Source organism: Rhinoraja longicauda, chromosome 25, assembly GCF_053455715.1.
Source record: "Rhinoraja longicauda isolate Sanriku21f chromosome 25, sRhiLon1.1, whole genome shotgun sequence".
In the NCBI taxonomy this organism is placed as follows: domain Eukaryota; kingdom Metazoa; phylum Chordata; class Chondrichthyes; order Rajiformes; family Arhynchobatidae; genus Rhinoraja; species Rhinoraja longicauda.
In genome coordinates, this window is record NC_135977.1 from 12,481,262 (window position 1) to 12,508,867 (window position 27,606).

Consider the following 27,606-nt stretch of genomic DNA (forward strand, 5'->3'; position numbering starts at 1 on the left):
AATGCACACCGGGTCTGTCAACATGTGAAATAAAACCCTCTATCAAAGCTATTCAAAGCATGAGTCGGCTTTGGGATTTGTTTTGCTATCACACAATCATTGTATTATGCCAGTCTTTATGGTTAGTTATTCTTTGTGCCAACTGCAGCATCTGGTATTGTATACAGAATACTGGATGGGTAGCAATGAGATAGCAGAAATCATGATTAATTTCATTCTGATTTAATAGTTTTCCCATCACGTGCTTTTATTATTATTTTAAGCATTAAATTAAGCATTAAAGCTGAGGCATTCAGTAGTAATGCTTATTGTCTAAGATAGACACAAAAAGCTGGAGTAACAGCATCTCTGGAGAGAAGGAATGGGTGACATTTCAGGTCGAGACCCTTCTTCAGACCTAAGCAGTTAATATCAACTGAAATAGATGGTTGGACATAAGGATCGTCATGTTCTCCAATTCCACTGTTTCGCCGATGATATCCAGCTCCTCATCTCCACCAAGTCAATCTCCACCGCTACACACTCTATCCTGACAAACTGCATCACTGAAATAAAATCTTGGCTTCAAATCAATTTCCTCAAACTAAACTGTGACAAATCCGAAATCATCATCATTGGACCAAAAACGCCCACCAAATCCACCCACAACGTCACCCTCAACATTGAGGGTTTCTCAGTATCCACCTCCCCTCACATCCGGAATCTTAGCATCATCAAACCCTCTCCTTCGACAAACACACTAAACACATCACCAAGACAGCCTTCTTCCACCTCAAAAACATCGCCCGTCTCCGTCCATCCCTCTCCTCCACAGCTGCAGAAACCCTCATCCACGCCTTCATCACCTCCCGTCTGGACTACTGTAACAGCCTCCTCTATGGTTCACCCTCAAAAATCATCAATATACTCCAATACATCCAGAACTCCGCTGCCCTTGGTTAAGCCGCACTTAGCCTACTCCATTTACTTTACTCTTCCGGTTATCAGGAAGGATATAAATATATTGGTTATGGTACGGTTACAAGGATGTCACCAGAAATGTAATAGTATTCATATCAGGAGGTCTGAATAGACTAGTCCATTTTCTCAAGGAATGAAGACTGAATGATGAACTGATAGAACTTCTTAAAAGTTCTGGTTGAGTTGGTACAGAGTGTATATTTCCAGCGGTGGGAAAGAGCATAACCAGAGCCCAATAGGATCAGAGTCACCAAGAAAACTAAGAGAATGCTGAAGACACGTTTTTATCTAGAATGGTGAGAATGTTACACCAAATGATTTACACAAACATGATAAATGTATTCAAATGGAATGGACCAACATAGGACTCCGAAGGGAATAGAGGGTGAGGCTGATTTAGGTTTAGATGATGATAAATGAGAGGAAGTTCGATGGACTTTATAGTCAAATTGCAGGTCTGCATGCTGCATATCTTACGTCTTAGAATATAGAACAGTACAGTACAGGAATTTCCCTTTGACCCACAACGTTTGCACTGAACCTGATGCCAAGTTAAACTGAGCTCATCTGCCTATTAACCTTCATTAACCTCTGTTCTCTGCACTTCCATGTGCATATCTAAAAGCTCTTACATGCCACTATTGTATCTGCTTTCGCCACCACCCCAGGCAATGCATTCCAGGCCCCCACCACACTCTGTGTAAAAAAAAACGCCCCGAATATCTCCATTAAACTTCCCCCCTCTCCCCTTATAGTTATGCCCTCTAGTGCTGCACATTTCCACCCCGCGGGAAAAGATTCTGCTTGTCTACGCTTCTCATAGTTTTATATACTTCCATGAAGTCTTCCCTCATCTTCGCATGTTCTAGAGAAAACAAACCTAGTCTACCCCTGTAGATGAAACCCTCTGATCCAGGCAACATTCTTATTTTGTCTTATTTGACAATAAGAATGGTGTCTTATTTAGTGCGAATGCTGTTGTATATGCTGTGAAATCTGGTTTTCAGGATGAACACTCAAGCATGTTTGTAATTTGGTAATTATATGCAGTGCATCTAATAAATATCAAATTTTATGCTAATGCTTTGTTTTGAAGTAAGTTTGGGATGAATGTGTTCTCCATTAGTTTGGTATCAAAGTTATTGATTTGGTTTGCGTTCCAAGGTTTCCTGCAAGCTGGTGTTCATCAAGAAGATATCTCCAATGCTATTGACTTCTAAATTGAAGTGCGTGATATATGTCATGTTAAAGAAAATGAGCCAAGAGAGCAGCATGAGATCACCCACATATGGTATAGGGATATGGGGTCGAGTGGGAAAATGCATGAAGTACAGGATTAGCCATGATCTTTTAGAAAGGCAGAGGAAGCATGAGGAGCCATCTGGCCGGTTCCTATTACATGTGTTTTTACATATTGGAGAAAATAAATATTTCATGAATTGTTGTTCCTTTGCACAGGCACATTATTCTACAGGAAAAGTCTCAGCTTCCTTCACATCCACAGCAGTGACGCCTGAAACTACGCATGAAGCAGGTAAATTAGATTAGCCACTTCAGCTAAGGAATGTTACAGTTGGAGCCTGCTCAACACAGTCTTGTCATTTGTCAACTAAAAACAGCATGTGCTATTTACCTAGCACGCACAACACTGTGGTTTGTGTTCCTTTGCATGTCAGTTCATCAAAAGACAGACTGAAAATTTTGTTTGCCAATATACTTAATACAAAAAAATGCCTTCTGGCTCTGTAAAGAAATGTTGAGACTTCTATAAAGAAAGTGAGGAAATATAGCCAACATGACAGAACAGTACATCAAATACATATGATTTAGTTTAAGTATTTAGAACTAAAACTTCTGTGCATACAGATGGGAAATAAAGACCTAACAATCTTTCGACCACCATTTTTTTCCTCCAAAATTTATTAAACTTAGTGTTGCTTTTGGAAGGTTGATCAATAGTGCTGATGACCACGTGAGAGGGAATAGATTACCGGGAAATAAGCCGATGAATGGGATTAATGGAATTGCTCTGTGAGTCACCATAGACTTGATGGGCTGAATGACCTCCCACGTTGTAAAGAAATATATATTTTTAAATTGATGTGCAACGGTTAGACTGCATCAGTTGCATTATTGATTCTTTCAAACTTTTTATGCAACTATTAGTCACTAATAAACTACCCTCCACCATAACCAATCATTGCTCCTACTCTCACACTCCACTACCCATAATCACCTTCACCATGTCCACACCTTTCGCTGAATAGTGAAAGGCGTAGATAGAGTGGATGTGGAGTAGATGTGGTGTTTTGCAGAAATTGTTTGATGCATAAAATTACAAATAATATGCAGCAGAAGAATCTAGAGATCTGTCGCCTTTGTTGATCCTCTAGGTACCAGTGAAACACTACAAAATCTTTTGGTGTGCCTGTGAGAATCAGACTGAGGCATTGTGGGTTGATCATGAACATCAGTGCAAGAATAAGCAATTTTGGCTCTCAAGTCTGTGCAGCATTTTACCTAGATCACAGCTGATTGATTATCTGAATCTTATTTATTCAACTTGGTTCAGCCAGTTCAACGTATTCATCTTGGATAGCCACAGGAGATCATTTTTCCTGTGGCTATAAAACTGTCCAACTCTTCCCCCTTTTATCGTGGTGTGAACTGACTCCCCTCCCCCTCCCCCAAATCTTTGCACATCCCCAATCATAGACTTTCCACTTTAATTTCACAATATCTAATTAACCTGTGTTTGAAATGTTCAACTGAACTAGCTTCAGTACATCCACTCTTGGCATTAGGAAATCAAACTTGAGAGATGTGACAACATTGTTTATATTGATACTGAAGGAATATCACATTGTTAGAAGTGTGATCTTTTGTGCAAGATGATGAACTGAGATCAAATCTGCTTGCCTTTGTTCCCCCCATTTAAAATGTTATTCCCCTCTCAATACCACTGAAACCAAATTATTTGCTTATTTATTTTATAGTTGCGTAGAGCTTGGATTTGAGCAGAGAACTGTTTTCCTATCTAAAATTAATCTTTTGTCCACATTAAGATGTCCTCAGAACATGACTGGGACTGAAACTATGCCAAATATTTCTAACATTTAGCTGTCTGAAGGAAATCAGACTTGTGAAAGAAATAGCAAATGTATTGTTTGACAGTCTTGTACTGGGATCAATATTGCACCTCAATGGGGGCACAAGCACATGCATTGTGTAGGCATCCTCACCACACACCACGCCAAATGGTTCTTGATCCTAGCCTTTTGAGTCAAATTCCTGCTCTTGCCAACTGAAGGGCACACATGGGTCGTGTTGCCTCTTTTTGAGAGGGTATGCTCCTTAAACGGACCTCTTGGCCTGTAATCATAGAATCATCATGTGCAGAAGTACACCTTTCAGACTATTAAACCCGAGCCTCCCTCAGTCGAGCAATGCAGCCTATTGCATTGCCATGTTTTTTCCCTATAGTTCTGCAAATTAACTTCCCCCAAGTCATAGAATCAGATACAGCACAAAATAGGTCCTTCAGCCTACCTAGTCCAAGCTGACGAAAAACCGCCCTTTGACACTAATCCTACATTTAATTAAAAAAAAAAAAATCTTCTCACATTCTCTGTTTATGCATTTCCTTGGTGGATTTATTTGTCCTACAGTCATAGGCAGTGAGTTCTGAAACCTTGCTTTTGGCCATCTTTTTATTCTGTGCCCTCCCATCTTGTGCCCATCTGCTGACGGGAGCAGCCTCTCTATTCTCTATTCTTTCCAAAAGTATTATGTTTTTCATCCTCTCAACTTGCAAATGAAATCTCTCAATTCTGAAATCATTATTGTAGGTCTGTTTGTGCACCTATTGGATCTAACTTCTGTTTTCACACATTGCACATTTGTCTTCAAAATACTGGATAGAGACTCTTGACTCAGACACCCGTTGAGGAGAATGAATGTGTGAGTGTGGGTGGAGGGGGTTGTTAGAGAACAGCAAAACCAACAAAAGCTATAAAATAATCAGATTCCTGTAAAGAAAAGAATATGGGGTGGTGGTCATATATATGATAAAATGTTTTAATTGCTGTCTGCTAGCAAAACAAAAGCAAATTTATATTTGTTAGCATTCTCTTACGGTTACTACAAACATCAAGAATACAGAAGCTTAATTAGAGCTTGAGGACTGTAAAATGAGACTTTTATAAGCACCCTTTGATCTGACTTCCACTGTTCTATTGAAGTCCATCACTGCACCAAACCAGTCCGGTCATGTATTATTCAGAAAATTCTCAACAGGCTCTCACCTATGTCCTCTTTTGTAAAATTCAGTGTGACATTCTGACTTTAAGTATAGCACATTGAATTAGAAAGAATAATTCTCGCATGTGGATCTGCAGTGCATTCTGGTGCATTCAAAAGGCTGACCTTGTCTACGATGATAGGTTACTCATTTATTGTACTTGTAGATATTTCAGGCTTTGGTATATTATTTCCAATCAGCCTCACCTGAAACTAAGACTTTATTGTTTTGCCATTTAATACACTGAAAAGATTACAGGGCATGATAATTCTGCTTGATTTCCATCCATGCATTAAATACAAAAAGTAAAACCATATCTATTCTTCTCTACTCCTGGGATGAACATGTGCCAATGAAAACAAATAGAGCTCCACTTTGAGCAGTTACAGCAAGTTCCCGCAAGTACTGTTACATGTGCATTCATTTAACTACTAATCAGATGCAGAGCAGTAAGGCAGTGGGATATATAGTTTTCTTTCTGCTACAAATTCCCGATGAGTGCTTCATTTTGAGGCTTGCTAAATGTCCCCATAAATCCACAAACCTAAAAACAGAAAAAAAGGAAACATTTCCCCGTGTATTTTCATCACTACAACTTCATCACTGTGTACTTTCATCACTACAAGACATCACTACAACAGGTCTTGGAAAAAAAAACACCTTTCTGAACATATCATGTTCCATCCAACATATCCTTGCCTACATGCATTTAAAAGGATGTTGTTTGTTTGATATGGGTCCCATATCCAGAATTCATAGAAGCACCAGCCCATAAGTTCACTCATCTTATGATGAATGAAAGCCTCACTGGGGACTGTGCTTCAAAAAGCTATCTTTGACTTTTTCATTTAGGTTCATATGCTTGTTTTCTCACAACCCAGATTCCTCATGTTGGAACCTGGAAGCTAAAATCTGAAACATAGCAATTTCTCTGAATTGCAGATAGTTGCTTGTAATAGGTTATATTTTAGATTTATATTCTGATAATAGTCTAATTCGAGCAACATCAAAACAGTGACTATTCAACCACTGGCGTGTGGTAAATTGTGATTAATTCATTTCCATTTAACCACCTTTATATAATCTCTCCTGATACCCATGCCTGACAAAGCCCTGTCAGCCCCAGTCTGGAAATTTTCAATTATCTAGGTTACAGGACCAATATCTTTTTGTTGGTAATGTTGCAAGTCTTTATTATCATTTGTGTATGAAAGAGGTTTCCGATTTCAGTCCCAAATGTCTCAGCTCTCATTTTCTGCATTTATTGCCAGGATTTTCCCACCAAACAAAAAGTTGTCATTTCTGTAATATTTATATGGAACTTTTTGTAAATTTTAAAGACCATAATTTCATTACCCCTAATCTAAACGTGGAGGATTGCAAACCATTTATACAAAATGTACGTGATTCATTCCTTTTAAATCTTTGTATCATTAGAAGATGGATACATGCTATTGCATGATATTGTCAAGAAGAGGTATTAAAAAGGTTACGAGAGTTGGGAATGGACCCTTGGGAGTATAGCAGATGGATCAATGGGCGTCATTCACACAGTGTGACGGGTAGGAGGGAACAGTATCACAACATTGCAGCATTGGTTTAAGAACACTGCTTTTAGAGTATTTGCTTTTAGAATTTCTGATGTTCACAGTACAGCTTTGTTTAGAAACTGTGCATGTTCATTGGTCCCACCTTCACTTTTCCCACTTAATCCATCAGTAAACAAAACCAAACATTTTCCTGTGATAAGCTTAGTTTAGAGAATGCATTAAATAGTATAAATTGTTTCAGTGAATCTCAGTTGTTTTTCATTTTTTGTTGCATACTTCCACAATTGTGTAATGTTTTTTCTTTTCCTCTCCTGTCTTTCCAATTTCTCTTCTACTTATAGCCATGCTAAAACCAGCCTGTTGCTGCTTCATCTGCCTCTTATTTCCTGATCACTTCTCCTCAGTCCCTTAACTCACTTGCACCTTTCCTATCATCTCTCCTCCTTCTGACCCCCTCTCTCTCATTCATTCAATCAATCATCATTCTTACTTGGCCCCTCCTCTGCTCACTACATTCAATAGACAATAGACAATAGACAATAGGTGCAGGAGTAGGCCATTCAGCCCTTCGAGCCAGCACCGCCATTCAATGCGATCATGGCTGATCACTCTCAATCAGTACCCCGTTCCTGCCTTCTCCCCATACCCATTCACTCCGCTATCCTTAAGAGCTCTATCCAGCTCTCTCTTGAAAGCATCCAACGAACTGGCCTCCACTGCCTTCTGAGGCAGAGAATTCCACACCTTCACCACTCTCTGACTGAAAAAGTTCTTCCTCATCTCCGTTCTAAATGGCTTACCCCTTATTCTTAAACTGTGGCCCCTTGTTCTGGACTCCCCCAACATTGGGAACATGTTTCCTGCCTCTAATGTGTCCAATCCCCTAATTATCTTATATGTTTCAATAAGATCCCCCCTCATCCTTCTAAATTCCAGTGTATACAAGCCCAATCGCTCCAGCCTTTCAACATACGACAGTCCCGCCATTCCGGGAATTAACCTAGTGAACCTACGCTGCACGCCCTCAATAGCAAGAATATCCTTCATATTACATATTCCTTTTCGCTGCTCCTGTCTCTTGCCCCATTTATAATTTCTGCTTTGCATCCCTCCTCTTTGTCCCTCATTATTCTTTCCTCTACCCTTGCCCACATCATTCCCTCCCCGGGTTCCTCCTTACCCAGCCCAGTTGTGTGGCTTGTCTCTATACAAACTATAACATTTTCATCATTCAGTCACTTTGGAAACGATCAAGTTAGGATAAAATTGAACCTCAAGACATATTAAACTGCACTAGCCATCTAATGAGTCATGTGGTAATGACAGACACCTAGATGTAGGTTTTTTATTTTTCAGTTGTTTGGTGGCACATAGTTCCCTGAAAAACAAGTTGAATGACATGGTGGTTCAAAAGTATCTAGAAAGCATTCGGATTAGATTTTCCTTTTTTCTACAACTAATTTAAATGAGTAACATAGTACTAGTAATTGTTTAAAGTGTTCACCTTTAACCATTCAGGAAGTTACATGATGAAACAATATTGGCATTGTTAACCAAGCACAGCAATTAATCAGTAAATCGACATAACGTACAAGTCATGATGCGAAGATAACTCTAATGACAGGAGGTTTTATGGGGCTACATGTCCAAAATTGCTTGCTCTTTCCCTGCATGCAATGCTTTTGCTATCTTGTTTGAAGTACCACAGATCAAAATGTTGTTTTCTGCAATTAATCTAACCAATTTTGAAACTATTAAATTATATTAAATTATAATTCCACCCAATACCATTGCAATTGTTTCCTGCTGCCTTTGATAAGCCCTTTGTTGAAAAGAATGTTGCCTTCCTTTAAGTGAATATAGATCTTAAGATCTGATCAGCAATCTATGCTAAATTTATTTAATTCCACCATGAGAGAATTAAGAAATAACATTGGAGCCCAAATGAAGCACCCTGATCACCTTCTGTGAGCTCCCTGAAAATCTGTAATATTGTTATTCAATTAGAAGGGCATCACAATATCCAGTTTCTGGCCACTATACTTTTAGCAGATAACCAAACTTTATCAATATGATTTCCCAATTTGCATTCTTAATATGTTTTTCATCTTGTTAAGATAAATTAAGCGCCTCTTTGTGAAATTGTTGATCAGATTGAATGTTATAATTTCTTCTCGACTTCCCTTCACAGCTGCAATTGATGATGACCAGGTTCGTTACCGCTATGTCAAAAAGAAAGGATATGTCCGACTCCATACAAGCAAAGGGGATCTGAACTTGGAGTTGCATTGTGAAATGGTTTGTACAATTTAGCTTCCACAATAATTGCTTGTAACTCAGTAGGTCAGGCAACATCTCTGGGGAAAATGGATAGGTGGCGTTTCAGGTCAGGACTCTTCAGACTGATTGTAGTAGGGAGAATGAAAGGCGTAGTTAGTGGTTTGAGAAATACAAAGGAAAGAACTTGCAATTCTATGTTATCTTTTAAAATGTTTGCGTAAATCCGAGCAGTGTATGGCCATTGATTGTTTTAAATGCATATTCTGTTAGAATGGTCTGGGTGTTATGATCTGTGGGGAATAAACCATGCTACTTGTTTTCTTTGAGCTTTTGCACTAAAACTTGCTGTTATTAGAAATCCATTTCGGCGCTGTGTCCTCTCCAGATGGGGCAAGCAAACATGTCTCTCCATGACAACGCACAACTCATATGAGACATGCAGAATCTGTATGAGAAACTACAGGCAAGAATATTTAATCATTCAGTATATTCCATCTCCACTCCAGAAACAAGGTTACTTCATCCTCTGTCTTCAAGCTGCAGTATGCAATTGACACTTGCGTACGTGCAAATTCGGGCTACGAGTCATCATCAATTCATTCATTAAACATATGGGAGAATGGTCTTCACACTTAACATTTACTCAACAAAGGTCCACCACCAATTTGTCCAGGTTGAAGGCAAGTCTACCCAAAGGACTATTATGAAAAAGAAGGTTACTCAATGGAAAATATTCGGCATAAAGTGAAGTAAATAATGAAATTGAGAGAGAGATTAATTAGATTATTCTATTTTTGTGATTTCTGATAGTCATAATCTGAAGTATCAATAAGTCATATTTGTTAAGTTTCCGGGTCTGAAAGGTTATTTGAAAACAATTAAGACACAATGAGCTACTAATGACTAAAGCACCAAGATTTTCTATGTGCTCCTTTTGTAGTTCAATTCATCCTTTAATAACTGTTAGTACTGTAAGCACTCTCACTGTTAACTCCAAATTCTGGGCGTTTGCAGCAACACGCGTTACCCTATTTATTCACAGTGGGGCCTCATAAACATTGTTGCAATAAATATTCAGATAATTAGTCTTTTTGTTGGTAATGCTAGATGAAATGTAAAAACTGTTTCTGGCCCCGGAGAGATTTCTCTTTTTCACAATTAAAAGTGCCATGATATTATTTACATTTGTCTGTGAGGGAGAAACAGGTTTGCCTCATCAAAGTACTGGCATCTGTCACAGCACAGCCTCAGCATGGAACTTGAATGTCAGCCTGGAATTTGGGCTTGCATCTCTCGAGTTTGAACCCAGAATCTACTGACTTGGATGACAGTAGGGTTGAAAATACAATGTTCAACAAATGGAAAGGAAAGAATGGAGAAGAACTAAGATCTTCACAGTTTGAACTTTTCACTGATGTGGACAGGGTATGATTAGAAACAAGCTAATGCCAGTAATTTGGAGTCAGTATTAGTAACTTTCTCCCCGACCCTAGTTTTCTTACTGTTCCCTCGAAGGCAAGGACTGTGCTGTGCAATATTTCTATCATCATTGACTGCCTTCCAATAACTGTTCATTTTGCAGCCAATACAGTAGGTGTTGGCATAGTATTTAGCACTGAAGAACTTTGCAAAGGCAGACCAGTACTTGATATTTTAAGGTTCATTTCCATTAAAAATTATTAGGTGGCGATGGAAAAGAAAAAATGCCAAAATCCCTCATACCAATTGGAGATTGCCTTTGACCAAAACTTTAATTGCCCAACAGTATTAACAATGTTGAAAAGCTAAAATCTGCAAGTGTTCAAAATTCTGAAATATTAATTCTGTTTCTCTTTCGATATTTATATGAATAAACCAACAAAATTGTCGTAAATGCCAGACGGTGCATGTTTTCTCAACATGGACCAATTTCAATGAATAAATGAAAATAATTTTTAAGAACAAAGTTCTAGCTGTGCTTCACCACCAGCACCAAATGTAGATCATGGCTCTAACTTGGGAATTTTTGTCCCACATCTGTCCGTTTGTATGAGTGCAGGGGGGGTGTATAATACAAGGGGTTGCAAGAGATATATGAAATCTTTAACTTGTTTTCAGTTTATTTCATTATGTGTAATCGCTCCTTTGCAGTATGTGTTAAGTTCATGGACTTCATAGACCTTTGTGCATGACATTTCTACTGCAGACATATTTAAAACATGTATGTATATAAGTTTACCTTTTGCGTTGTGTAAAGTCCAAAACCCTTTTCAAATGCTGTTCACTTTATTGGCCACCAGGAGATGCACTAAGCTAGTGAAGACAAAGTGTAAACTAAAATTATCGGACATCTGCTTCTCCAGAATGGACAATGGCACCTGAACTAGCACTCGTGTCATGTTGCTAATCCCCAAAGGAATGCACTTCAAATTATTAATGCATGTTCCAAGACTGCTCTACTGTGAACCTGAGCCTAAAGAGGATAACTGCTTATCATGTTCCTTAACCTTCCCATGTGACGCATACTATTTCAGGAGAGCAGAGAGATTTAAGTACTACTTCTACTTTGAGAAGAGGGCGTGATCGGCAGTAGGAAAGTGTGCTGCCCATGACGTTGGTGAGAAGATTCTGAGGCAAAACAGCCCCAACCTTTAACCAATAGGAAAGCATAGAAAAAACTACATTGACAATCTGTTAGATAATTTTGATCACATCTTTGGTATTTTATATATCAGTATAGGTTCTCTACTAGAGGCTCACTCAAAGTTATAGAGAGCCTTTGAGTGTAATGATAATCAAGTAAATCCCTCCTTTTGGTTTATATAGAATTGTTCAAACCATAAATGTGACTTCTTTGTTTTTATTCCATGAAGTGTTCCATTATGGCACACTGTATTTTATTATAAATGACCAATTTCAACTTGGTCTTTCCCATTTCTGGTAATGCTGTTTAATTGTAAGAGAGGAGGGATGAAGTTTTCTCCGATGGGAGTGGGTCATGTGCAAATGAATGGGTTCAGTTTCAAGTTAGTAATTAGGCAGTTCTGAGGATTCTTGGGAAGGCTTGTATCATGCTTCATGAATCTTTCAGAAGATGTTTTTGTCAGCTCGGCTTCCTTAATGAACCTCATCATGGTTTTTGGTCTGTAAAAATTGAATTTAACAGATTTTCCTTCAGCCTGCAACTGCAGCTGTCTTCACTGTTCCACAACATTGTTTATGTCACCGAGGTATCTTATTAAGGTTTGAGTTTTGATGGTTCACATTTAATGAACCTTCTGAACAAATATTGATTTGGTCATGGGAGTGTTTGCTATCTTCTGTTGTGACAGAGCTTCACCTCCACCCTGTAGAATCAGGGAAGCCATTCAGACCCATAAATTCTAAAAGCTGGCAGGATTATGAAACTGATCCACAGGAGACGAATTATACTGTTGTTTTAATTCATTTTCAATAAGGCTATTAACATTAGACCTTCATTCACAGAAGAGGAAAATGTTACTGAGCTCCTCCCTTTCCTTGACGCATTCACAGAAATTGGAAGGTGGTGCATTCCAAACATTAGCATTCTGTAAAAGGAAGCACATTATTGCAACTGTGAGCTGTTCTGTCTTGTCTCATTGAGCAAAACAATTGTTTCACATCCACTGATTAAAACTTTAATTTTCTTGAAAAATAGAAGACTAAAGAAGTAGTTTTGCATCAATCAGGAACAATCTTACCCTATTGAATACTTTATCTTTTTAGAACCTTGAAATTAGATTTCCCCTCAAACTTCTAAACTTGAGGGAACACAAGCAAATTTTTGTAAATATTTCTTAATTCATCCTTTCAAGCCCAGTATCATTCTTGTGCATCTGTGCTCTACATCCAAGGATGTTGTTTAGTTTATTTTGGAGGTACAGCATGGAAACGGGCACTTCGGCCCTTGACTCCACGCTGACCATCAATCACCCTTCAACAATAGTTCTATGTTATCTTACTTTCCCATCCATTCCTTACACATTTGAGGCAACTTTACAGAGGCCAATTAACCTGAAAACCTGCACGTCTTTGGGATATTCAAAGAAGATTCAGCATTTCTGAGGTGCAGTATGCAAAACTAAGCAAAAAAAATACCAAGTAGAGGCCAAGCAAAACCCGAGCATAAGCTCTTCGACCTGAGCATAAGCTCCTCTGGTTCTTCCTTCCAACATTCACATTAACATTTTTGAATGCATTTCATACCTGTGCACTTATTTCAGTGGTTTGATCACAGTAAGTACCAAATCACTTCACTGTGTAGCTTCTGGTGTCATGCTATTAAGAAAATAATTGGATTTTTTTGATCAAAGCAGATGTTCTCATAGTTCATTTATTTAATACTATTTTGCTCCCTCTCTTCATAGATATCCCTTTGTAATTACTCTCTTTAATCCAAACAGCATCCACAGACATTGAAACAGATGGTCGAAAGGAAACATAAACAAATTAGAAACATTGACTGGGATGCATTGTTTTTCACTGCCTTGACTTCCTGTTCTGAGAAATATTAGTCACTGCTTAGCTACAGTTGAGTTTATAGGACTTGATATTACAATCCCTACTATAAATGGCACCGTCTTAATATATTGAGTGGGGGTACACAGTACTTGCTCCCTGAGTTAAAAGATTATTTTTCATTTAGAAATTTATCCTGGATCGCCACTACAGTGTGCAGTTACCTTTAGAGTGCAGAGGCCAGAATTCTGGATTGTTAATCCAGAGGCTTGAGTTTAAATCTCACCATTGTATTTACAGGAATACTCAAATGTCTGGAATAAAATCTACAATTAGGAAAATAAACTGGCCGCCGAAATGATAGCTATGAAACCACTAGATTGTTATAAAAATCCACGCTTCGCTTCAGGAATGGAAATCAGCCATTATTTGGTGTGGCCAACATACGACTCGAACAACCGTCTCAGTTCAGGAGCGTGTTGGAACTGACAATCCTGGCATTGCCAAAGACCACATCTTGTAAAGAAATAATGAACAAGTGTACCTATGAGAGAATGCTGTCATTTGGAGACAACAATGCACAATTTCCCGTCTCGGTCAATGTAAAAAGTGCATGGCAATATTTTTGAATGATACTGGGTCCCCAGCCAAGATTTCTCCCTTGACCAACACATTAAAACAGATGACCTGATTATTTTAGTATTTTTGAAACATCCCGTCAAGCAAATTAGCATTCTTTATCAGTACCATTACCATTAGTGTGTAGGAATTTACGTGGAAAATGAAGACTGCTTCACAACAGAACAATAAAAGGGCACAAATAAAGTGAATAGGCAAAAGTGCATAAAGAGGAGATATAAGTGATTGCCCAAAAATCTCAGCCAGTTCCAACATATTGGAAGGTGATGCCTTCAGTAACACACTGTTTAATAAAGTAAGATGAGATCAAATAGGGGAACATAGAGCAATTAATGGCAGTTGTTATGCAAATGACTAGAATCCATTGTGATTCTTCGGTAATAAGATTCTGAGAAAATTCTAATTGATGACCCTTTTATTAAGGACAAATTATTTAACAAATTTAATAGATTTTGAGGATGTAATGATCAGTGTGGTTGACAGGGAACCTGAATTTCAACCCCACGGCCAGTCACATATTCCCATCCCCACTCCTTTCTGTCTTCTGCAGAGACTCTACAATTCCTGGTTTCCTCATCCTTTCCCATCCAAATCAATTCCTCCACCCTCCTCCCCAGTACTTTCCCCAGCAACCTCAGGAGATGTAACACCTGTCCCTATACCTCCTCCCTCATATCTATCCAGGTGTGACAGTAGTTCATGTATGCCTCTTCTTACCTTATCTACTGCATTCAGTGTTCCCATTGTGGCTTCCGTTACAATGGCAAGACGAAGTGTCGAATAGGCAACCGTTTCATTGAACACTTGAACTCGACCTGCCAAGGTCTGCTTGATCTCCCAGTTGCTAACCATTTTAACTCTTCCCATTCCCATATTGACCTTTCAGTCCTGGGGCTCCTCCATTTCCAGGTCACACGCAAACTGGAGGAGCAGCACTAATGTTTAGGTAACTAATCTACAAATGACCCCTCCCTCTTTCCCCCCTCTCTTCCCTGTGCCCCACTTGGATTTACACCGATTTCTCCCTTCCCCCATTCCATTCCACCTACCTTCCTCCGGCTTTACAATTCACACCCCATCTATCCTTATCTCACACTTGTCTTTTCATCTCTGGCCTTTGTCCAACCACCTGTCTTCTCAAAACCCTCCTCAGTCATATCCACCTATTACTTGCCAGGCTTTGTCCTGCCGCAACTTCTCTTCCAGCTTTTTATCCCTCCCACCACAATCAGTCAGAAGAATCCCAACCCAAAACGTCACGTATCCATCTTCTCCAGAGGTGCTGCCTGACCCTATGAGATGCTCCAGCATTTTGTCTCTTTTTTAATTGCAACGTTGGAATATTTAAGTGATTGTTTAAAGGATAGAAAATAGGGTAGCAATGAACAGCAGTCCCATTCGATTTACAAGTGAACAACGGTCCCATTCGATTTACAAGTGAACAACATAAGGGATCGATTAGGGTAGATGTGTCCTGTAGCGAGAGCTCATTACCAGAGGTAAAGGGACTCCCTATTAGGCCAAATGAGGGAAAATTTGCTCAGAAGGTTATAAATGTTTGAACCTCTCCACTGGATCTGTGATTTATCTGTCTTTGAGTATGTGAGAGAGCAAGATTGCAGGACTTCTGAATACTAAGATCAGGGGAAATGTGGAGCAGATGAGGCACTGTGTAAGTTCTGATGCGATAGAATGGTAAATCAGACTCCTGGAACCAAATAACCGAGTCTTGTTAGAAAAGATACCAAATGAGGTGGGATGTTTCTTACTAGTCTTATTGAGATATCTTAATCATACATTGTTGGATGCATAGGTTATAATTTCAAGGACAATGCGAAATTCAAATATTGTGAACAGTGAAAAGGGCAATAATAGAAATCAGGAGGCACAAACTCAAGCTGATGAACTATGGCGTAGAGAAATATGGAGTGATGCTCTGCAGAATAAGACGTAGAAGGGATGGTATGAATTAAATGGGATAATTTCAGAGTCTGAAGATTGTAAGCCAAGTTAAAGCTATAGAAGAAATGCTTAGCTTTGTAAGTAGAAATAAAGAATAGAAGGGCAATTCTGGGAAATCACGCATAGGAACATTGTCACGGCCTTACAATGGTGTAGAAGAAAGTTAAAAGTATGATTTCGTGTATTAGTGTTATATTGTTTATGAAAGACTTAAGTTACAGGAAGAATCTGAAGAAACTCTTCTTTAAATAGTGCACTTTAAGGAAGATTTGATTGGGATATTTAAAATACAGAGGAATTTTGCTACAGTGAGTTAGCATGTAGTTGCAGTAGTAAAATTGTTGATAATCAGAAAACAAAGACAAATGGCAATGGACCAAAAAAAACCACATGAGTAAGGAAAAACTATGTTGAATCTTGAATGCACTAACTGAAAATTAGGTTAATCAGGCCCAATATCAGTGATCAAAATTGAATTGGATAAATACTTAAGTAAGAAAATGAAGTTATGGAGAAAACGAATGACTGTAGGACTAATTAAATTTATCAAAAGACAGGCATGCTGAACCAAATGGCTGCTAGCTATTCCAAATAATTGTTTGATGGCAAAAATCACTTTAAAATGGTCTTTAGTAGTTTAGAAACCTTGAAGTCATGTATAAATTCATTTTTTATTTTCTGAAATGTACTGCAATGGTGACTTGACAATGAAAAGTGCAATCTCCATTATTAATCATATTATATGAAACGTGGATTTTTCTGAAAATCACACATATAAAAATAAATCAGTGAAGCAGTCATACTCGAGCATGAATGCCTGGTAATAGATAAAAGATGTACTATTTCTGAGTAGCAATAATTCTGGTAGGGCTACCTGTTTCCCATAAAATTCTTGTAACAGCTTTTATATTTTTCCATATTAGTAACTGCTTTGTTCCTTGGCTCTGCTTTTATTTAAATGGAATTTTCCAAAGCACTGACTTCCATGTGCTAATAATATTGCGTGCTGACGAAGTCACAGCAACAATCTCTTCCCATCTGTGCCAAAGCATGTTTTTTTCTGGTTTGTGTTACTTAAAGAGATTCAGTCAGGCATGCAGTGCATTAAAACAGTTCAACACATTAAAACACCCAGCAAAGTGAAGAATAATATTCCATTGCTGAAGTACGATTCCCAGTCCTCTTAAATCAAAAGGACTTGCCCTTTTTAAATCACAGGGAATCTGAATTATAATGAATTTTCAATTTTTTTGATGACTCATTACTTTAATAATTACCACACATTGTTGGCACTCCTTTTAGTTAGCGTGTAGAAAAGAAGCCAAAGCATTCACATCAACTGAACTTCCACTGGGGAAAAAGACGAAAAAGCCAAACAAATTAGTGCTATTTATTTATTCCCAACTTCTCAAGAATATATTTCAACATCTTGCATTAGTATTTGAATAACTATTAATAGTTCATGACAATTTTTTACTCCTCAATAGCTATTAACAGCTCATGACAAATTTTTATTCCTGAATGAAAAAAAATATATTTTTTAGATGTTGGCCTGAAAGAAGTCAACACTTGTTCACTTATCTTTCCAGTGAATTTGGAGGATTTTATATAGACAACATTGGTATTATTACAATGCCTTATGGTGCCTGCTACAGGAAGTTTGGGTCTCAGTAGCAAAAAGTGGACTGGGATTAGACCATACACAGATCAGCCAAAACATTATGACCTGATGAGCCAAAACATTACGACCACCTGCCTAATATGCTGTTGGTCCTCCGTGTGCAGCCTCATACGCAGCATGGTGCGATGCACTGTGTATTGTGACACATTCCTCCCGTGACCACCATTAAAATTCTCTGTGACTTGTGCCACAGTACACATTCTGTCGGTTTGGACCAGACGGGATAGCCTTCATTGCCCTGGCGCATCAATGAGCCTTGGGCGCCCAACACCCTGTGGTTTGTCCCTCCTCGGACCACTGTAGGTAGGTACCCACCACTGCTGACCGGGAGCACCCCACAAGCCTTGCCGTTTCAGAGATGCTCTGACCCAGTCATCTGGCCATAGTAATTTGGCCCTTGTCAAAGTCGCTCATGTCTTTACTCCTGCCCATTTCTCCTGCATCCAACACATCAACTTCAAGAACTGACTGTTCACTTGCTGCCTAATATATCCTACTCCTTGGCAGTTGCCATTGTAACAAGATAATCAATGTTATTCACTTTACCTGCCAGTGGTCACAATGTTTTAGCTGATCAGTGTATGTTCTCTGCAAGGTCTGATCTTGTATTGGGTCTTGTACAAAGCTAGATTACTTAATAACAGAAAATTATTTCTATATGTCATCTCTTACCCTATGATGCATTGCCAAAATGTTTCTACAATTATACTCCAGGTTTATTCAAACTTTCACCTGTCCAACATACCACTAATAAAAATAAAATTCTACAGCTGCATGATATAGATAAAATGAACACAAGAAAACATAGTGTATCTTTTTTCTGTTTAAATTTCATAGACTCCCAAGGCATGTGAGAATTTCATCAAATTGTGCAAAAAGGGATATTACAATGGAACAAAATTTCACAGATCTATCCGGAACTTCATGGTGAGTTTATTGCTTAATACTTTTGAAATGTGACTTGCACAATAGCACTCATAGATTTGCACCTATTCAAAATTGGTATTCAAGATACAAGATTAATTTTGTTGGATTTGTTGATGTCAGTAAGAGAAAAGGACAGATCATCTTTTACAACCTGGCAGAGTTTCAAAAATGTATTTATCTCAGCCTCTAACGTATCCAAAAGCTGAGCATCTGCGGTCCATTGTAGTACAGAATCTGATAATTCTCTGGATGACGAAATTCCTCTTGACTAAGTGTTCCTTATCCCAAGGCTATGTTCCTAGTTCTGGATATTTAGTGCTGTCCAGCATTAATCCCTTAATTGAGTGACACAATTCCATGGTATAAAAATGCTTGCAATTTGACAATCTTTCTCAGTTAATCATAGGATAATTAGCACTGAAATTGGTAACACATGACAAATGTGCTTTTGGGAAGACTTTCACCTTAAATTGTCTAATTTGAGCAAACTGATGCCAAGGCAGATGGAAAATTATCTGCATCTAACTTGTGTTGGATTTGCATTGAAACGTGTTGCATTGTGATCCTGGCCATTAAATCTGTAAATTTGCCCATGTCAGCATCACTTATGCCCAGATACTAGCCAATGTTGGTAAACGGAGCTCCACATTACATCGAATGTGACAATTGTGTGAGGAGCTCTCCTTGAGGACAGCAGTGACTATCGTTGCTGTACTGCTTAACCTGATGTGCAGGTCATTAGTTTGTATCCCGCAAAAAATTGCTCATTTTAAAACTAGCAGATGAAATGTAAATAAAATATATTTAATCTTGCAACAATCGTAGGTTCCAGGTATTTTCCATTGTTGCTGATAGCATGTGATGACTGCAAAATCACATTTTCTGGCTGGTTCAATTGCATCTCAACAAAGACTTCATTCGAATATAAAACTGACATTCAACTTAGATGCCCATATTTCATATTTTTTAATCAAATTTCTCAATTTTATTCATTTCTTATTTTCAGCCATTCATGTAATTTGTGTTTTTTTTTCATTTGTTTCTTTCCTCTGTAGCAGAGACTGCCTGGTCATCTTAGTCTCCTTGTTCACTTTGTTTGAATCTCTCCTCCCTCACAGTACATCTGAGTGCCATTTCCTTCCTTAGACATGGATTCGTATATAATTAATGTTTATAAAACAGTACCTAAGATTGTTTTTATATCAACCTTAAGACATTTGACTGAATACCATTTAGGTTACAATTTCGACTGCTGTTACACATAAAATCCAACTACTATGATGTGTACGACATAAAAATGTTGTGAGTATTAAAATTATAGCAAAAATGTTATGCTGCACAATTTCAATTAGTCGATCCTAAATATTAGTAGTGATAGATCTCACTAGCTAGGATTACGATATATTGCAGCTGGTAACTCGAATTTGCATCCACGTAATGATCTTCAATATTAGACATGATTAATAAAGTAGTTTCAATTGCTAAAATTATACAAAATGAATAACTAGGAAAAGCAATCAATCCAATTAAACCTAGTCCATAAAGGCATACTATCCGTCTGTCTCCCTTGGAGAGAGAAAATAATACCGTATGACAATTTATGAAAAGACCCATGGCACTTCAATCTAATCCATTAGGTCAATCTAACAGGCTCTTAACAAAGTTCAGTGTCACATGATACAGGTATTACGTCTACTAAATAATCTTTCAGGATCAGTGTCACCCAATCTGAATCTTGTATTTCTTGTGATCAGGATTGCACTTCATTGGCCAACAAGGATTTAGAACTAAGGAGCTGGAACAATTAAACATCTTATCATTATTTCTTGGTACAATTTACAACAGGGTTCTGTTCCTGAAAACTGTTTGTAACCAAAACAGTTTCCAAGTGGAAATGTGGCTGCCCGGCCCTATATTTAAATAAAGGTATGGGCCAACCAAGGGGAAACTTGCATTTAAATCAGGGCAATTAACTCAACCATTCATCTATTGCCATGAGCCAAGTTCTCACTAGGCAGAAGATGCCTGCTGCCCCGCAGTGGCTGGCAAATTCATCCCAAACCCTTGTTCATATTACGGGCTGTCCATAAGCCAGATGTTTGTCACCTGGGGTATTCCTGCACTTTAATCTTAAATGTAGCTTTTCTATCACCAGTTTGAAAATCCTGTTAATAAGGAATTAAGTATAAATGAAGAAGTTATAGTTAAAGGTCAATTGTTACCACCTGAGTCTTCAGGGTGACTTTTTAACTTTGAGGTCAACCTATTTGTCCATTTTTTTTCTCTATTTGAAATCCTATCTGATATCTCTTCCAACTGATCTACTACTAACCACCCTCTTTTGCGAAGACAACTAGAGGGTACTTAATCAGCATCTCAGTTTTTTATCTTGCCTCCATGCAAATTTGCCTCAACAATTGTACAACTTTTTTAAATTATGAAATAGTTCCTTGTTCTTTTTTTTACCCAGTAATAAATTTGTTTCCTATTCGTCGCCTTGTACTCATTGATGTCTTCACTGCTCACTGTTTATCCTTCCTGGTGACAGTACTCTGCACATGTCATGGGTTTATGCTAAAATAGCTGTACCGTGAAGATCTGCCTTTGCTTATCGACTGCTTTCATGACCAAACTTTCTGCCATTTGATCTATCCCTTGTAAGTAATATAGACCAGTTAATAGTTGTATATTTTTTCGTTTGGATTTTTCTTTGTCCCGTCCCATTGATACATTAAGCCTGATTATTTTAAGATTAATATCACCCAAATGCCACCCAATGCAATATTTGCCTATTTTCTCCAGAGAGAGCATCAGACATTCTTCCTTCAGTATTGGCAAGAAATGTTTTGAGACTAGGACTAATTTATTCCAACTCTCGCTCCTCTTCTCTGGAGTCCGTGTTAGATTAATTGAGATCCCCACTAATTCTATAGTTCTGAAATGGCCGCACCTCTTTGTTCTTCTAACTCTGCATAACTAAGTCTATAATTAAAAAATATATCCACAAAGGTGAAAACGATTTCTGCCTGGGCTTTGAAATCTCTGCTATTACTATTTATATCGCATCTACGATGTCTCTCAACTCTCCTGCTTTTTAGATCCCTTGCATATTCCTGCTGAATACCTTGCAACATCTGCATATCTTAACTTGACAATGCCAAGTGAATGATATCTAACTACCTGTCAGTATCCAGTGGTATAATTAGCACACTACTACTTCCTAAATAGTCACAGTAGACAAACTAAAATTTGAAGTGCTTGTTCCTTATTTGTCTTACATAGCTGCATAGTGCCTGCGTACATCACATCAATTGGTAATCTTTTTCAGAGACTAGTCTTCGTGCCTAGATTTCTTTCAATGTCCAATTGAAATTTGGATATCTATATAATTGAACATGCATATTTTTGACAGCATTTATCGTATTTTTCCTAAGCACTTGTTTCTCTTTTGAAAATTGGTCCAAACAATGTGACATGTTTAAAGTCTGAATTGTAAGATTATGTCTCAATTTGGTTGTGGTTTCCTGGACCACCTTGGTCATCTCGATATCCATCATCAGGTAAAGACACAAAAACTGGAAATAGCGCTAAAGAGTTTAAACCATCTAAATGATGCACTTTATTTTTTAATTTTCATTTGGCCTTCCCAATCAATATATTTTGAATCCTTTTAAGCTTTTGAATAGCTTTATCACACTGTTTTGAAGCTTCATTCATTTTGTTATTGATGAATTCTAGCAACTCTTCTGGTACAATAATTGAGTCGGTATTTCCTTGAAGCTAAGTCCATCGCACCATCCTTATCAGGCTCTTCCTCTAATTTAAATAAATTGCTTTGTCCTATTTATTTGAGCTAAATTCCCAGCTCATGTGAACCTTTTTAGTTCATGTGCATCCTTGCAACCGTTCCATAAAATTGTTTACTTCACATTTGCCTGCTCTACAAATTCCCACATCCAAATCATGATCAATTATAATGTACGTCATTATTCTCAATAGAGACCCCTACTCCTGCCCCAGATAGATCTTCTGTTTATTATGATGTACTGCCCTGGACATGCCTTTCACTTTTCCATTCCCACACCCATCTCTTATTTTCACAAATATTTATCCCAATTTACTTAAACATTCCCTACATTGTTTTATGGACATTGGGACATTATAGCTTAATTTCCAACTATCGCAAAAGTAGGGAAATGGTTAACTCAGTAGAAAACGGCTTCAGTTATTCTGGAAAATTGAACGGATATCAGAGAAATGCACAGGATTAAAATGCCTTCATCAGAATGCAAGCACTGAAGTGTGAAAGTGAAAGACCATCGTCTTTGCTGTTAAATTGTATGATTTCACATAAATAGCTTCTTTATGAAAACCGTCAGCTGTTTTCCTTGAGCCAGCAATCTGAAATTGCAGCTGTATTGCTGCATTATCTGCACTGAAACAAATCTTCTGAAGAAATTGGAACTCATCCTAGAAAGAACTTGTCCTTGCTTCCATTGTTCAGTCACCTCATCCTTCCCAGGCACCACTGCATCCACATACCTCAGCGAATTGATATGGTTTCCATACTCAACTTCTGATGTCTTTGTCAGTAATCACATGTTGTCCCCTCAACAAGCTCTCACAAGTTCCCATCGCATTAAGTGGCCACTTGCATCCAGTTTTATTTACACTGGCCATCCTCTGTCCTTTGCTCCTGTTTTGAAAACTCCATCCATGCATCCTCAGGTTAGTCAATAAGGCCTTACTTTTATTGTCTCTGCTTTCAAATCTCATCAGTCAATGTTTTTATATTTGGAACCGCACAATATTTACAGTGCAAAATTATACCAGTATTCACCCATTAATATAAAACATATAATATAGAAATTAATTTAAAATTATTTATCGTACATGTAAGTGCACCATTGAATACAAGTTGTTTCTGGTATTATAGAGACGTCTTTCTTTTTCCAGATTCAAGGTGGTGATCCAACTGGTACCGGGACTGGTAAGACTTGGTCCACTTTTGATTTGGAGTTTACGGCTGTAAATAAGGGCTATGATTAAATTATGTTGGAGGGAGGGGAAGCCCAGGGAGTTCCTTGAAATTTCTCCTGCATGGAAGTAGTCTCTTGTTACATATTGAAAGCCCATTGATAATCTCAGCACTCATGCAGTCTGATTATTGCTAGAGTTTTGTGAAATAAACAGTGAATAGTTGCTGTGTAAAAAGGAACTGCAGATGCTGGTTTAAACCAAAGATAGATACAAAATGCTGGAGTAATTCAGTGGGCCAGGCAACGTTTCGGGTTGAGTCCCTTCTTCAGACTGGTTCCGGATAAGGGAAACGCGAGATATAGACAGTGATGTGGAGAGATAAAGAACAATGAATGAAAGAAATGCAAAAAAGTAACTGATAAAGGAAACAGGCCATTCATTGTAAGTTGTTTGTAGGGTGAAAATGAGAAGCTGGTGCGACTTGGGTGGGGGAGGGATAGAGCGAGAGGGAATGCCGGGGCTACCTGAAGTGAGAGAAATCAATATTCATACCTCTGTGTTGCAAGATGCCCAAGCGAAATATGTTCCTCAAATTTGCGTTCAGCCTCACTGTGACAATGGAGGAGACTGAGGACAGAAAGGTCTGTGTAGACAATGAATAGTTGCTATTGATTGTATCTCTTACAATCATGTCAGAATTTAACCACATTGCACGGTAGTAACATGGGAATCATGATAATGGGAAACTGGCTTGAAAATAGAGTTCCAGCCAAGTTCAGATCAGCCATGATCTTATTGAATTATAGAGCAGAATCAAGATGATTTGGCTCACTCATGCTTCTTGTACTCACATTTTAAGGCACTGAACCAAGTGAAATAAAGAAGTCTTTGAGCTGGTCATCACTTGCAGCTCATGCCATTGGAAAAAGGGCAAGTTGAAAGCAAATCAGTTTATTCTGCAAATCATAACTAGTGACAAGGAGCATTTGAAAGTTATTCTAGTTGCTAACAAGGCGGGCACTAATCATTAACTGGCTGGCTATTATTGGATTTGTCTAGACATTACTAAAGGAACTACTTATAATCCAAGCACCTGTTGCTTTGCTGGATATTAGCCACAAAGAAGCATTTCCTTTTATGTGCTACCTTTTTATTGGACCCGCCCTTTATGCAAAGAGTTCTTTCCACAATGAATATATAGCGTACCTTCAAACATACTGACAATTTCACAAATTCTTTCTTTATTGAATCCTTGTGGTCAACCCTGTGTTTGATTCAACTTGTTCTTGGAGGCAACATGTTAAAACCTCCAATAGGAAATTAGTGACATCCATGGTCAGCATTAGTATATTTCCAAAACTATCAGGGGTTGACTTTTGGAGAAATAATTTATTCTACAATTAACTAATTTGCAAAGAATTTACTATTTCTGTTTTACTTAGTGAAGAGGAATAGATTTATTTTGTTAGTAATCTAGGAGAATGGATATTGAAATATAAAATCTTGATTGCCATAACATGCAAAATTATTGCTGTTAATTCCTTGTGCCTTTAAATCCAGTACAGAATGAGGACATTATGTTATTCTTTGCTCTTGATCAATTAAAGGATATTACTGACCAACCTTGATCTATATTGCATCTTTGGATAAAATGAATGACTGAAGTCCTCTGCCTGCATGTTCTTGTGATTTAAAGAGTCTCATGGAAATATTTGAGACAGAACAATGCAAAGCTACAAAGAATCCAATACACACGTTCCTACCAAATTAACTATTCATTCGTAATTTGTGGAACCTTGATGTGTCAAAAGCTGCAAATACACTCAAAAGCTATTCATTTTTGTTAAGAAAATAATGAAAGGAAACATAAATGGAAGACTTTTTCATTATTATCTTACCTTTTTTTCTAAAAAATAAATCACTTTCTGCTGATAGTTTTTTTGTTCTGAAAAATCACAATTCTTCATATCCCATTCCCCAGAAAACAAATTGTTCCAGCTGCATCTACTTCCTCCCATCATGTCACATTGACATCTCCACAGATCTCCAATCTTTCCATTCCCGTATCCAATTATACATATGTATATTGTCCTCTGCAAAACCCAAGTTTTAGCTTTCAACTTTCAGCCTTCCTCATTCTAGTCCAAATGGGGTATAAGTTGAATGCTCATTTCAATGACCCTGCTCATCTTTGTTTCTTTGTGTTACCCAAGAATAAAATATAACACATCTCATTAACTTTATCTTTGTCATAGTCCTCAATGATTGTTTACAAAATCAGAGTTACATACTAATCATATTTCAACTTTTCCTCTGCTGTCATCGCCAATGCTTGCCATTTGCAATGTTTATGAGCTGATTACACTGTTTGTACCTGGACAGATACTGGCTTAGAAGCATAAAAACATAGAAAAATAGGTGCAGGAGTAGGCCATTCAGCCCTTCGAGCCAGCACCGCCATTCAATATGATCATGGCTGATCATCTAAAATCAGTACCCCGTTCCTGCTTTTACCCCATATCCCTTGATTCCGTCAGCCCTAAGAGCTAAATCTAACTCTCTTGAAAACATCCAGTGAATTGGCCTCCACTGCCTTCAGTGGCAGATAATTCCACAGATTCACAACTCTCTGGGGGAAGAAGATTTTCCTAATCTAAGTCCTAAATGGCCTACCTCTTATTCTTAAACTGTGACCCCTGGTTCTGGACTCCCCCAAAAATCGGGAACACTTTTCCTGTTTCTGGCCTGTCCAATCCTTTAAGAATTTTGTATGTTTCTGTAAGATCCCCTCTCATCCTTCTAAATTCCATTGAAGCTTGGCCTATCCACTTACCTGGTTTGTCTTTAAATTTAAATAATCTCTTAAATCTTATTCTACCCTCCATCTTTCCTATATTGCAATATTGTCCAATTGCAGGGCACCTCTAAGCACCTGCTTGTGTCTCGATTCTTGAAAATTGTGTGATAAATCGCAGTGCAAATTAACACCATCTAGTTTGTCTATGGAAAGAAGATTGGCAATGAAAATGTGATTTTTCATTTTATCAATGCTAGTTCTGTTAGCCTGCAGTTTTCCACTGAATGCCTTGAGTGACCCACTTGAAAGCATTTAATTCCACAATTTCACAACAGTAGAATTTTTGCTTCTATTAATTTTTACCGTATTTTATATTCTTTGAAACTGGCTGGTACTTGCCAAAAACTGTCAAGAGATTTATCTCTTGTGGTCTCCTTTAAAAACAATACAAAACTGAGCTCATCATATAATCTTTTAGTCATCCTTCCTATACATGTCTTCTCAGCTCAGGATTCATTTTACTACATTGAAATGATTTTGGAAATTGTTTACGTAAAAAGCATATTAATCATTCTGATTTAGCTCATCACGTTCTCTTCTTTCAGTTTTGCTACTGCACTAAATATGACCTAGAGTCTTTTCATCAGTTGAAAAATAAATCTGTTCTTGAGGTTTGCTATAAAATATAGCTAAAACTTGATCTGGGTCTGAATAAATAGACCTTTTTCCATTCCTGACTCAACCATTGCCATAAACAAAATGGTCTCAAGGATGATCACTTTTAGGATGAATTACCAAATATTGTTCAAGAACATAGGGCATATATGGAAATACTAAGTTCCTCTGACCCAGATAAAGTACTAAATCAGGCTGGCATGCCATGAACCGATCTGACCCAATTTCTTTTTTTGTGGGAAACATCATAATGGCATCAGCATGGTCATTGAAAAATCTAGTTCAACACCATAATTCCAGCCAAAGTCATTTCAAAACTTGTGAACCTAGGATCCTCTGCAACTGGATCTGTAACTTTCTGACCCTTAAACCACAATCAGTAAGGATACGTGACACA

General features: G+C 37.9%; 1 protein-coding gene across 2 annotated transcripts in view; it reads left to right on the plus strand.

Moving 5' to 3' along the window:
• Positions 1 to 27,606, plus strand: part of ppil2 (peptidylprolyl isomerase (cyclophilin)-like 2) — a 210,992-nt gene that overhangs the window by 98,604 nt on the left and 84,782 nt on the right. For both annotated transcript variants that reach the window (XM_078421882.1, XM_078421881.1), the window contains exons 11-14: positions 2,419 to 2,494; positions 9,002 to 9,108; positions 18,668 to 18,757; positions 23,714 to 23,747. In XM_078421882.1, the coding sequence (XP_078278008.1) occupies positions 2,419 to 2,494; positions 9,002 to 9,108; positions 18,668 to 18,757; positions 23,714 to 23,747 (307 nt within the window). The remainder of the gene's footprint in view (positions 1 to 2,418; positions 2,495 to 9,001; positions 9,109 to 18,667; positions 18,758 to 23,713; positions 23,748 to 27,606) is intronic.